Below are 14,801 nucleotides of genomic sequence, written 5' to 3'. Positions count from 1 at the left end.
AAAGACTCATATTCGTAGATTAATCCAAATATTAATCAACGGAAAAGTTGGAAAATTAAAAGATGTACTCCATGACTAAATCAAGCTTTACATTCCCGATGGAGGCCAATTTTTTATTTTATTTTGTGTGCAAATACACTCGCCAGCTTACCAAAAGTCAACAGATAACTTGTTTACCATTAACATCACTGTTTTTTTTAAATATTTTTGGTCAAACGCATGGAGAGAAACGAAGGTCACAAATTCGCCATGAAAATAAAGACGACATAATTAGCACGACGTTCGCAGCTCAAACTTTCGAATCTTTAATCATAAAGGCATTTTTCGCCAGGGACGTTCTAGCGTGCATTCCGCAAAAGTGAAAACAATATCAGGCTACGAGAGAAAAATATCAACCCCACATAAAACACAACCTCTCTCGGGGATGTCTCCATTACGAAACGGATTTCTCAAGCGCGGAAATGCAAACCGCTGACGAAGGTTTCCAATTTAAAATTTTTTGACCACCAACGCATGGAAATTGTCATCCGACCTTAGCTCCGGTCGGTAATTTTTAAAATCACTCCCGCAAAATGGACTGGTGGGAGTGGGGTGAGGGTCTGTAATGAGCGAGATCCCTCCCAGAGAACAAAGCGTAAGCCGGGGAGGGGAGGCACATGGGAAGAGAGGGTAGAGGGTGGGACGGAAGGAAGCGGTCCGATCCGGACTCTCGCCAGAGGCCGTGGCCGTGAACATTGACGCGGACGCCTTCTGGCGGTCACACTGCAAATACTTCTCCCCTCTCTCTCACTATCCGTGGGACGGCCGAGAGAAGGCGGAAGGCCGCGGGAGCACTGGGTGGTCGACGGTTGGTTGGTTGGGGGCAGAGGGGGGGGGGAGAGAGCAGGACTCTTAGCGGGGGTAATGAGGGGGGCGTTGGAGGACGGGAGGGTGAGGCCCAGATACCTCAGTCTCCGAAGCGACACTTCGTGGGGCATGAGGCAGGGACGCAGGAAAAAATAAATACGGATTTCGAAATGGAAGGGGTGGGGCGAGCGTAAACCGAAGAAAAATGAAAATAACCAACCCCACCCCCCTCCTTTCCCTCTCGCCTGCTCCCCGTGGACGGTAGGAATAGTGGGCGGGGTAGAGAAGTTCGTCTGTAGAATGCCCCTTCAAGTATGTGTGCGTGAGCTAAGGTCGTCGCCATGGTGACGCGGGGGATGCTAGCGGAGGGGGGGGGTAAGGCTGGCCGGAAGCCGGGAGGGGAGCGGGTGGTGTGGAAGTTCCGTCCCTCCTCGGGGGGTATAAAAGGTGAGATGAAAGGAGTAGCAGTCAACATTCCACCTCAGGAGATCTCAACGATCGTATTAGCCTTTATCCACAAGGGATCCGTTCCGTACGCCAACACCTCAACAAAATGGTGAGTTCTCGACTATTCCGTTGATCTAAAGGCACCCTGGTGCATTTCCGGTCCATATAAATCAGGAATGGACTTGAAACACGCTCAATATGATTTTAGTTGACTGGTCCCGGGTGAATTTATTTTTGGTAACTGCTCATCTATGGACGTTGGTCTCATAAATTTTATCCACGATGTGGGTCAAGTTCCTTCTATGATTTTCCTACTGACGTTACCCATTGGATTGAAGATCTTTAAAATTAACCTTATTCATCAGTGATTTTACAATATTGAAAAAGGAAAAATATTTATTTTTTAAGTAAAATGTGTTTTTGCAAGAAATACTTTCGTAAAGAAATAATTTTGAACCATCGGAATTTATAAATTATTTTAAATAATAATGTTTTTTTCTAAAATAATGTAAACCGTGGACAGAGGTTTCAAACTGGAAATTCAAATATTGCTTATAAAAAACTAATCTGGAACACCAAGATAATGCATCCAATATTGAAAGTTAGCTGCGGTAAATAGAAACTGATTTTTCATGAGGAAAACAGATCTTGGAAAAGTGAACCGTCCTAAGTTTTCATGAGTAGACTATTAATTTAAAAAATATTACGAATCGGACAATTTTCGTTTCCATTCATCCGCAGTTTGGTTACCCCTCAATAAAATTGATTTATCATTGGAAATCGGCCAAATTTAATCAACAGTGTACGGTCAATATAACCAGTGAAAATTAAAATTTTTAAATTACATTAAGTTTTTGTTATTGTGCTATATTCTAATAAAGTAATTCGCAAGTGTTTCTGAAAGTAGTTTTTGGGACGCCCCAAGTATCCCAGAAGGTGCTAGCAAACAATGTACTGTATTTCCTTTCTCTATTACCTCTACCAGTTGCTCTCTTTAACCCTGAGTGCTCGTCAGCGGGAAACGTTTGACATCGGAGAACGAATCAACAACTGATCGAGATATTTTCACGTAATTTGCGATGGGGATTAATTGAAGCTCTACCACCGCTTTGCCCGACTGCCGAGGACCATTCGTGAAAAATTAGCGTAATTAACCTCTAAGTGGGCCAATTGTTCCACAACATTGTGTATGTTCCTGACGAAATAGGAAGCTTGATAGGAGTTAACCAAACGTTCTCGATAAATCAGTCATACTGCCTTTAATGATAAGAAGTATAGTCCATCACATTCTTTAAAGTGCGTATTAAGCATTATTTTTAGCATTAATAAGTGGTAGTGTTTTTCACTACAAGACTGACTATGGTTGGTTGAATTATTCTGTAAATTTATGTAGCAGGAAACAGTAGAGTATTTTAAAATTCTACAAAGATTCAAATAATAGCGGCAGATATTTGAATGTTACCTTCAGGCTAAAGAAAAATTCGTTTTTTTTTACCGTTTGTAAAAATTAAGGTTCCAGAGGAACTCGATTCTTTCTGGGTGCTGTTGCAACTTCAAACCTTGTATACACACAGAAAAGTTTTGCTTGACTTGGTAACATTGAGATCTAGTGAGTATGCTCACGTGCTGTCCGAAAAAGAGGCGGATGAAGAAGTGCAATATTGCTTATTAATTTAAGAGAAATGGGGAAAAATAATAAGGAGAAAATAAGGGTATACATCTATTTAGATATTCTCTACAATTGCTGTAATTGAGCAACCTACCTCGTTCCAGACGAACCGTAAAATCCTTGAGAAAGCTGAATTGCTGATTACTCCTAAAACCATTTTAGAAAATACTTTTATCTTTCACTTAACACAAGGTTTAAAGCAAACATTTCATAATATCTTCTTTAAGATATTTCTTAAAATATTAAAAATTTATTTCCATCGGAGTTAAACAGATTTTTTCCAAGCAAAAACATTTGTAAAGAGTAAGTATGAAGAACCGTTGTTTGCAAGTAGCCTCGAAACGATTAAGACATCCTTATTATCACATTGAGGACCACCGCAGGATATAATGCTCGGACAGAACTGCACAAGGACTCGGACGTTTGCTATCCATCCGCCAAGGCTTTCTACTTTCAATTTGCCACTTCAGTAGGTTATAGTTAGCGCCTATCGAATGCAATACGGTACGGGAAATAAAAAAAAGAATCGTCACCATTCACAAGAGGAAACCTTTCTAAAGATCAACTGTATGGTTACGTATCACATATTCAATTTTTGTATATATTTAATGAACTTTCGAAGTTACTTTTGGTCTGAGAACTGAACGGCAAAGGAGTTTAATGAGCTATTTTTTCCCACTGAAATCACCAAAATTGTTTGCTGAAAGTAATCTTTAAATTAATTGTTTCAACGCGAGATGAAACATGAAAATATTACGATAATTTTACTTCCATTAAGAAGTCATATTCACTTTCTGTCGGTGAGACGTGAAAACACCTAATCTTCTCACACATTTCTCGCATCAAGAAAGACTTAACCCATTTCTCAAGAACGTATACACGAGTATTATCGCATATATCAATTCATTAATGCTTTATATATATACGGATTTTGTGAATGTACTTAAATGAATTTTTATTGATTTCTTTGAACTTGATCTTAGTTTAAGTAGTAAAAAAATATGAGTTCTAAATAATCAAAACTCCATCCTCCTGCTAGAAAAAAATCGATACAGCTCAAGGATTGAGATCTGTAATTCATAAATAAATCTCTAAGATCAAGAAAAATGTTTGCATGAAGATTAAGTACTTAGATGAGATTTTTTGAAGAGAGGTTCTTTATAAAATGACTACCTTACCGAACCTTGTTGACTAAGGGGCAAATTTTCCATTTTTCCGCCATGAATTTGGCAGGACGGTATTTTTAATATCTTTTTACGCTGACCAAGTCTGACAAGGACTATTAAAATTACACAATTGTCTAATCTTTTCATTGCAGGCCCGTTATTTCTCCGTGGTGCTCGTGGCTTCGGCCGTCGTGGTGCTGCTGTTGGCCCTGTCAATGGCCTCTGCTCAGGAATTCGGCAGTTACGCCCAGAACGGAGGTGGGGGTGGAGGAGGGAGTGGTGGAGGCGGGGGTGACGACGACTCCCAACAGGGTGGTGGTGGAGGTGGAGGAGGGAGTGGAGGAGGAGGAGGTGGAGGGAGCCAGGACAGGGGTAAGGTGGAGGCCATTCTCTCGTGGGGTATACCCAAGTCACTCACTCCGCGGATCACTCAAGGAACTAAATGCCTCCCGCGACCTCCACGTGTGGACGGAGCGGAAGAAATGGGACGAAACGATACCCTATCGTCGGGTTGTGCATTCCTTCGGACGTCGGATCGATTCGCTGACGTTCGCTGGACGGAAACGCTTAGCCAGAGATGATGACCGATGTCTTCTCGACGTGAGTCGATGAAAGCGATACGTTCAGACTGGCCCTGTGTGCAGATGGCACTTTTGTCTCCCCACTCAAAGGGAGAGAGACAACTCGGAGAGCGCAGCTATCTTTTCGTTAAGTAGTAGTCTAAGAGGTTGAATTAGGTTTTCTATAGATTCCGCAACTATGCAGTGTTGCACTTCGAATCCCGGACTAATATTAAGCAAATATTTCTTAAATTCTAGACTTTAAATCAAATGAACTCGTTTTTTATCACTAAATTTACTAGGACACCAATTATCAAGCTTGCTGCATTAGCTTCCATAGCAACGAGACTGCCTACAAACGAAGAGTTCACAGGTTCGAACTCTGCTAAGAACGTCAGTTTCATTCAATAGTCCGTGCTTGGGTAAATTGGGAAACGGCAAGGACACCAATCAGAAAGTGAAGAGCACCCGAGTAATCATAAGTGTCCGAGAAGCAGAAAAAATAAAGGAGACGGAATACATTGTTAGGCTGCTTTCACCCAGGGTACTTATCGTGACCCAAATACAACGTGAGCGTTGACCCCAGCATGAACGTGCAAAATCGTCCAAAATGGTCCAAGATTAAAAAATTTCTTTTCAATGCCATCAAAGATAACCCAAAGCGCATTCTCTTTTCACCCCGCTGAACTCAAGGATTTAGGATCCATCCTCTCTAGCAATAATCCGAAGAGACTCACCTCCGTGCACGTCCGCGTTGATTCCGCGGTGTTCCCATCCGGGAGCACGCCCACCACACTCGAACTCGATTCTGACGCCTCGCCTCACGATCGCGATGAACCTTGAACCTCGGCTGGCAAAGTCACTCACGGAACTCATGATGCCGATGATCGAATCAAATTCACGGAGCGCGGACATATGCTCTGGTTGGAGAACTGTCGGCCTGGGTGTCGTCAAGCGATGGAGGGTGGGATTCCTACTCGCGGAATAGTTGAACAACACCCAAGGAACGAACCATCCAAGTCAAGGGGCTCCACGTGCCAGTCACTCAGCTCACGTTAACGAGAGAAAAAAATAAAAACGTGCGAAAGGGTCTTTCTCTGCCTCGCCGCTTGGTGATCTATGCCCACTGGGAAGCGGGGGAAAGTGTTCCGTGGTGGGAGGCCGCGACCTTCCGGCGCATTTTGCTTTCCCGTCGTCCCACACCAGTCTCCGGGAGGCGCAAGCGGTTGCGTTCGCCCAAGAGTGGGCGTGGTGGAAAAATGCAACCGTTGCCGAGGCCACGGGTGTACGTCAGATGTAACGGGGCTAAAGGTAAATAAGGAGGGAGTGTTTACTATTCGTGAATAAGCGTAATTTGTCCGAACGTATCCGCTTTCGAGAGTGAGACGCCGTCCGTCAGGATCCTCCCTCAGATTACGTACAATGCACCACTTAAATTCATCATCGACGGTAATGACATTTGCTTTTATAGTTGGTTATGAAGGTCGGAGAGAGAATGATTTAAGTGTGATGACAAGGCGGTGTCCAACTTCCGTAAACCTTTGGCGAATAATGGATTCTAAAAAGGGCTGAGACGAAATACCTTGACGCATTTACTCGCTCATAATAGCGAAAGTGTTCAAATGCTTTCACATGCTCGTAAGTGAATTATGTAAAATTTCACTTATATCACCACCTAATTGATTGTGTGGATGAAAATGTACCAACGAACCGATCATTAAACCAAAAAGTATAATATTTACATACTGGACCATTACGATGACAACCGCTAAGAGCAATAAATAGTTTCGTATCATTACGGTATCCAAATACGGACATGGCATCAGGAATAATGATGGAAAACTGACCACTGCCAAATGGAAATCCCTATCACATCATTGAAATGATGGACACTATAAAAGCAGTCATTATTATTGTCTTCTTTATCCACTGAGTTTTAGGTGATCGACGATCGTCTAAGAGCGGATTCAGTCTTAGCTGCTGAAAGTGAGTGTAGACGCAAATGAAGATGTTCACTAAATTCGTATGATTTAGTGACACGAGTGAATTATAAATAGACGGTCTAAGGATATCACAACTCCGGATTACTTCTCCTCCCTCAAGTAAATCGTTTCCGACTGCGACTCATCTCCACCTGTGTCAAAGTCTCCGCGGTTGAAAACTGTGGAGGATTTGCCCTTCCACGCACGGAAGCGCGCGAGGATACACCATTTTGCCCATTCCTTGTTCATTGATTTTTACATTTAAAAAAATAATGATTGACATTGAAATACTCTTTTGGAAGGGATTTCGCGAACTCTTATTAAAATCTCATTTTGGACCAGAAAGTATTTACCAGCCACGCAGTATTTCAAATTCAATATGCGGAATCATTAAAATATTCTTAATGTTCCACATAATATTCTATCTAATTCAGTAGCATCACGTTTTTCCCAGAGAGAAATGCCTAATTATATTGGCGCAGAGATTATGCAAAATTATATAAATTATGAAAAACTAAGGAAATCAATTATATTATTGCACAAAAGCACAAACTTCACCACTTAATACTCCACTTATAGCTGCTGTGATCTGCTGGCAAAAATTTCTTTGCCCTTGAGGACAGAGAGGATTAAAACGATGGCCATTGAATGAAAAAAACTTGCTCTCTTGGAATTTATTGGAGAGAGGAAAGGAATGGGCTGATTTATGTCGGTATCGTAAGGTTTATTGAGTGAGAAATGCAAGCGATAACCATTTGCGATAATTATGGCTGTAGGTGAGTGAGTGACGAGTGGACATATCCCACACCAACTCTTGAAATTAAATTTGGTGGGTAACCTTTCCAAATCCTCCGAGGCTTAAATAATTAACAATTCTGCTCCCTATGCAAACTCTAACCAGTGAGCATAATTAATCGGTGTAACAGCTATGAAAATCAATATAAATTAAATAACAATATTCCTTCTAAATATTTTCTACTTAGAATGCCTTAATAAACAATGAAAATGACTTCCACATAGCAACATGTTTTCTTATAATCAACTAATACTCGACTTTCTTTCACCAATAAAGTTTCTGAATAACGAAAAAAGCAAATTAATAGCATTTTTTGCATAATCAAATAACATTTTTATAATATTTAAATGCATGCTATATCATAATTTTTGCTAACAAATTATTAAAAACTCAATGCATGAATTGTAAATAATAATTATAATATGATGAAACTAACTTTAAAAACTACGAGTGAAATTCGACCGATAAGGTAACAATACATAAAAACTGACTGATGGACATTGGTGTGGAAATATTAATTGGAAAGGCAATAATTCTCGGATTATTAAACAAAAATTTGAAATCCTAACTGTTAATTAACTAACCTCTGTATAAAGTTTCCTAGTTAGTAATTTTTAATTATTAATTGATAATTTCTACTACCTTAAATGACAATTATATCTAAAACCACTCGAATAACTTTTAACTGAACTATTAACTGAGCAGCTAATGGCAGAATTTAACTAAAAACTATTTTTTTATCCTTAAGAAAGTAAATTAATTAATTTTTAAACCATTAAATAAAAGGATTTGCGGTATTTATTTATGGTCAAATCGTTTCGAACATTTCACCAAGTCTGAACCTGGTGATCGAAACTAAGACAGCCGTCAGATGCAGAAATAAAAAAGATCGTCGCGCTCTTAACCGACGATACTAATTGACTAAAATTTTCATTACTTGTTCGAAACGTGATGATCCGCCTCGGAATTTGTGTCGCGCGAATCTCATAATTGGAGGGAGTAATTCTAATGTGCTGTTGGCGATGCTAACGGTTACCCTTCTTTCCTGCATGGCGGCGCCACAGGTCCTATCCAGTTCCCGCCGGCTCCAATGAGTGTAGAGATGAGCAGTGTCGTCATCGGAGGCTCCGGTTTCGGCTTCGTCCCACCACGTGCCGGTAGGCGGGGTTTCTTCCCCTGAAGCCACTACCTCTCCAAATCACTTGGAATCGACACCTGACCTCATCCCCTCTTCCCAACGAACCTCGCAACCTCAGTGAATCAATATGTATCACGCCTATTGTTCAAAATAGTGTGAACGTGAATGGGTTCTCATCTCTTAACAGAACAAAATGTTTTACTTCCCCATGTTCACGGTACTATTTATTATTTAATGTATATTGTGATCAACGGAACGGTTATTATTTGTTGTTCTCTTGAATAGTATTATTTGAGGACTGTGTAATTATTTATTCGATGAGAAAATAATAAAAAAATATGTCTATTCTACTGAGTAGAACGGTAAAGATGAAAAAAAGTGTATAGGTCTTTCTATAGCTGTTGCGCGGTATCGCGTCGCAGAACTACGCCTACCCATACACGTAATCTATTAAATGTTTAACTCCGAGAAGGTATGATGGAAACACCACAAATTACGACTGCTACCATGCCTAGTCATTTTTCAACCATGTTGATGCAGTTATTTACCAAAAGTATACATTCAACCTATTAAAGTCAAATTTTAGAAGATTTCTAATGAATATTTGCTTCTGCGTACTACGAGACTTTATTCTTGTTATCCCTACATGCTCTTCTATATTATTTATTTCTTCAATTCTCCATAACTTCTACCTACCTTTAAGCTGTCTGAAAAGCCTACTCCCTTCCTTCCTCGATAACCCAACGTCCTCCCTTCTATCGGGGCCTTCAATATCCCAGTACCTTTCAATATTATTTCCACCCCTTTTTACGTTTTTAGGATTTCTCCCAGCAATGTACTCTCTCCTTCCTCCCAATTTAAAACTCCAGCGTTTCTCTTCCTCTCTATTTAACTTATTTTTTCCACTCTCCCCCACATTCACATCTCGAAAGGCGCGTATCTACGCTAATGCTCTGGGCTCAAAGACCTGGTCTCACATCCATAAACCGCTATGCCCCTTATAAAAGTCTTCACTTTTTATTCATATCACTACTCTGTTTATCCGTCATCAGTGCTCTTCCTTTTACAAATTCCTCCCTTTCCGACGCTTTTTTTCTTCAAACGTTCCCAATACAATGCCCCTTTTCCTCAAAAATATTATCCAAATACATGAAATATTTTGCCTGCTGTAGTTTATTCCCTCCTACTTAAATATTTGACTTAGCTTTCCTACTCCTCGAGAATTTGATTGCTTTTATTTTCTTGTGGATAAACTTCAACCTATGCCATTCCTTTAAAGCACTAATCCCCAAAAAATGCAGTCCTTGGCTGTTTGAATCACTATTGCTTGACCAACTGCAAATCTGACTAACTCAATCACCTCGCTTCCCACTTTAATACCTGGTTCAAATTCCTTCACATTCTATTCTTGGCAATTCCTCAGTATAAACATATAATGAAAATTACTTTTTACCTTCTCTGCTGCTCTTAACTGCCCCATCTGATTTACATTACGGTTTCGAAATAGTTTTCTATTCCTTCAGTATACTCCTGTATTTCGAAATATATTCGCTAACTTTACCCACGGTATATTGCATGTTCTTATAGTTCAACCAAATGATTTATTTGAAAGCGTAATAAGTTTCAGATGAATCTTTTCCTTTTTGAGAACTCTTAGAAATTGGTCCACACACAACAGTTTTCGAAAATAGGCTGCTTATTTCCCCTCTTCGGACAAATGTAAGAGATATCCAGATAGTGGTAGAAAGATAAACGTTAAGGACATACATCGCATCTGTATCGGCATTCGGCGTATAGGAATCGCGGTCGGTTGGAAATTTCTAAACAATTCTTTCTAAGTCGACTCTTTTAATAAATAGGTATGTTGTTGAGTTGATATTATCGGAACCTCTCCTTATTTTAAACTTGTTTCAACAAAGTATCAAGCAATTGATTGACAAAGCCAATTTACCCTTAAAACTTCACTTAAAATTTTTTTTTCATCTCATCTTTTCTCTCACGCAAAACTTGAGCCAAAGCGTTTCTTAATCTTTTCAAAAGTAGCTCTCCTCTCCCATTTCTCTATACCTTTGCTTTTAGGTTGAAGACATTTGATAGCTGTAAGATGTAAATAAGTTACAGTAAAGAAAACAGTTGAACTTCTTAATGCTTGAAAGACTCTCCATTCTCGAGATGTCACCGCGTAGGTTGTTTTTCTGACACCAGTTTCGCCCGTGTTTCAACGAGCGTCTTCAGGTCGAAGAGCCGAGACGTTGTTTTGGCCGCGTTTATATATGTTTCACATCTCCCTCCCTGCTCTGTGATTGGTTGGGGGTTTCCAGCCAAATCCTTTTCCAGACTCCTGATAGGCGGTAGCCATCTACTCTGTTGAAGTTGTCTTTTTTCTTTGAGTATCTTGATCGATTCACTTATTATTATTCTTAATTCTTTCCTTTTCATAAGCCCTGGATTGTAGAGAAAAACCTAGTTCACTGTCGGCCTCGAGGCATATGTAATTCAGAAAATAAAAATATATTTTTCCCACCGATTCAATCCATTTACCGATATTTAGTTTTTCATTCGACGAAAAGGATTAGTCTAGCGGGAAACAGATTAACTCAATAGAAACAACGTGGGAACTCTGCGCTGCCCTGCAACATTTCAATTTAAAAGAAACTCTGTTAAACTGTCAAATCTTATTTGGTATATAGCGGATAGTATAAAATTGTCTTAGTCATATTTTCAAATTAAACTGAAAATTTTAAGCAAAGCCAATATCTTCTAATCTATCGCTACCTTCAGAATGATGAAGCATTACAATATTACGGTTCGATTATTGGGATAGGAAAACACAATGCACGCTATACAGCCCGGGCATTTCTGAGTGAATATTTGCGTCAACCAAATTAAGAAAAAATAGTAATAATTGATCGTTCAATGAAAGCTTGAAAACTTTTTAATATTTTCTAAACAAATGGAAAAATATTATCTGAAGTAGATCCATGATACTCATTAGATGGCCTTCATTTACTATTGATGAAATACGTACCTATGATATTGGTGAATTGCGTAGTTCGATAGAATTTAATTTAGTTTTGAATTAGCAAATGACTTTCCAATGTGCGTATACTGGATAAATAGAGTTAATTCCAATTAAGACATCATTCAGCAAATCTCTTACGCCAGAAAAATTAACTCTTTCGTAATATGTGTGCATTGATTAAATTAATATTAACAACTTATTATTTAATACGATTTTAAATGTATTTATGGGTTTATTTTAAAATATAAAGAAGTGAAACAGTAAGCGGAGAGTAAGAATCCACATTTGTGTGCTCATTAGCGTTTCAATTTCTTAGTCATAAACTTTACTTTTACTTCATTAATATAAAATGTTTCTTTAGAATAGTCCACCTGATTTATTATAGAGTTCTTGTAGAATCTCTTATAGAATATTAATCCTGATTTCATTAAAAATTTTACATTAATAGAGCTTAATCTATACCGTACGTCTTCTGGAGCATGGTTTCTCAAAGCCTGTATCCGTTGTCGCAAATATGCTTTAGTGGTCTACAGGCCCTTAAGTAGCTCGATAAAAAGCCGTGATGTTCAAAAATTTCTTATCAAATGTAACTCCTTGCCATACACAAGGTTACGCGTAAAATTTTAACACTAACAATTTTCCTCACAATTTACTTGTGATAATTAGGTACGGGTCTCAGCAATTTAAATGAATTAAGCTTACAAAATACGAATTCTTTTGTCTCTGCCTCGTTCTCTGAGATTCATTGGAACTTTCAAATTTGTCTGTTATCATTATGAATTCAAATCATTCATGCAGATTAACTTTTACTCTTTGAAAGGAGAGATTTTGAGGATATGAGAGCGTCTTCTATAAAGCTTTACACTTCCAAAAAATTAACCAGAAAAAATTGACACACGTCTAATAGGGTACCATACTGAACGCGAGAATATCTAGAATCCTTCGAGGACAATTGATGCAAGAAAAGATTAAGTATGCTTCCCCCTTGCAAATAATAGTTTTTCAAGCCTAGTAATCCAAAACATTTTGGTCAGTGTCGCCCAAATAGTGTACCTATTACATGTCCCAAAATTCCGCGAACGTAGATGAGAGTTATTCCATGAAAACGATATGAAAAGGCTATAGTATAGCCACGTGATTTCTATTTGAAGAGAAACAGCCTCAAGGCTATGACTGGCAACTTTCTGGAATATATAAAAATATATTATCTATGAGTTTTCTAATACATATTCACCGTTGTAAGAGTTGATTCCGTAGTCAATGCTTTTTAGGAAATGCTACTATAGAATTGATTAGCACAGTTAGAACGACAGAGATTGAAAACTCGAACAAAACTTTTGTAATAGTTTTGCCACTTGGCTCGCCGAAAGAGCGGTGCTTATTTCGGAGTATCCTCATCAATTAAATTAGCTAGCGATATCATATTCAAAACCAATGCTAACTCATTTGATCTTTCTGCAGGTGGCTACAACTTTGGTTCCTACAGTGACTACAGAGGCGGCAGCCCATTCGGCGGGGGCTACCGTGGAGGTGGCGGGTACAGAGGCTCGGCATCCACGAGCTTCGGCGGGTACGGATTCAGGGGAGGGGCGTATCAAGCCCCCTCCCACTCATTCTCGCCCTTCGGTGGATTTGGTCTCCACTACGGTTAGGATATTGTACAACATGGTGTCCTCGAGGGAAGACCGAGATAAGGGAAGCGAGGAGAGACTTCTGCCAATCACGAGGGAAACGCATGTGTGTTCACGTTGTAGCGGAAACCACAGCTGTCAAGGACACGCGTGGAAATCTCCTGTCTGTTGCCGCGTGCCGAGCTAATACCGGTTCCTATAATTTTCCCATAACAATGGGTAGGGGATCGTTCGTGACAAAAAAGAATTCCCAGGTAGTTGTCCAAAAGTTTCCCGTGGAAGTGCTTCATAGTAGTTATATATATTTTAGGATTTGATCCGTTTGCAAAATGAAAGTGGCGGAACGAAATCAGCGATGCGTCTACGACATATATTGGAATGCCGTCACTACCAGGAATGAGTACCAGAAGAATGGGTGGCATCGCAGTGATATTTATTTTTCAAAGTTACCAAGAACTCATGTTGTCTAATATTATTCCTGATTGGTTTAGCAGCACAAACATTGTGCACTGTTGTTTTATTTTTATCCCTCAATGAGAAGAAAGGAGATAACTGGTTCTTTAGTGATACTAGTAATTGCAGCAAGCGTGTGTGATATCTAACGGACACAGCAGTGTAGCTAGCAAATTAGAACAAATTTTAGTGAAATATGCAAAAAAAAGTCTCAGAATGTATGTATTTATTAATTTAATTAAATAATTTATATGATTTCTATTTTCACAATTTAATAAATTTTATTTCAGTTTAATTTGTTTTTCATTTTGACCCCTTTTCCCTAAACTAATCTCACTGGTTTTTTTCAATTCGCTATTTTTTCTATGCATAAATAACTAACCCCTTTATAACTCTAGACCCCGGTTGCAGCGGATTAACGCCATCGTCTGCCTGCCATGAACTCGTAGGTTCAATTCACGACTGGTGGAGTTCTCCTCCTTGGATGTTTACTATTGTCTTTAATGTTAGATCATTGTTAAACGATAAAATGGTCAAAAAATGAGGCTGTCGTTCGATTATATTATTATTCTCCAAAAAAAAAAAAAAATATATATATATATATATATATATATATATATATATATATATATATATATATATTATTAGGTAATCTACCGGTTAAGGTAGGTTTGGATGGACACATCTCCTAAATAAATATTTTGTGACTCCTAGCAAAACATCTACATCAGACCCCTTTTCATCTCTGAGTACCTTCTTCCTCCCTTCATCCCATCCAACGTCCCTATTCTGTTTCTTCCCTTTCCTCGTTTGCCCAACATTCTCCCCTCTATCACAGTCTTCAACATCCCACTGCCGGTCAATATCCCCTTCATCCAGTTATATATATATATATATATATATATATATATATATATATATATATATATATATATATATATATATATATATATACATATATATATACACACACACACACACGAGGGTCATCCGGAAAGTAGTACCCGTTCGTGAAATAAAAAGACAAAAGTAAATATTAACAAACATAAAAAATTTTATTTGAAAGAGGATACTTTAAACTACTTCTCAAC

At 38.8% G+C, this 14,801-nt stretch overlaps 1 protein-coding gene across 1 annotated transcript; it reads left to right on the top strand.

Moving 5' to 3' along the window:
- Positions 1–1,331: 1,331 nt before the first annotated feature.
- LOC139686853 (pupal cuticle protein Edg-91-like) lies at positions 1,332–13,920 on the top strand. The gene is made up of 4 exons (XM_071583928.1): positions 1,332–1,402; positions 4,281–4,386; positions 8,531–8,623; positions 13,088–13,920. The coding sequence occupies exons 1-4, from the start codon at positions 1,400–1,402 to the stop codon at positions 13,276–13,278; spliced, it is 393 nt and encodes a 130-aa protein (XP_071440029.1). The 5' UTR covers positions 1,332–1,399; the 3' UTR covers positions 13,279–13,920.
- Positions 13,921–14,801: the final 881 nt, after the last annotated feature.

The sequence above is a fragment of the Hetaerina americana genome, unplaced genomic scaffold (genome assembly GCF_022747635.1).
Source record: "Hetaerina americana unplaced genomic scaffold, ioHetAmer1.1.p SCAF_15, whole genome shotgun sequence".
In the NCBI taxonomy this organism is placed as follows: domain Eukaryota; kingdom Metazoa; phylum Arthropoda; class Insecta; order Odonata; family Calopterygidae; genus Hetaerina; species Hetaerina americana.
Note: the sequence above shows the minus strand (reverse complement) of the source record. Positions and strands in the feature narration are given on the sequence as shown.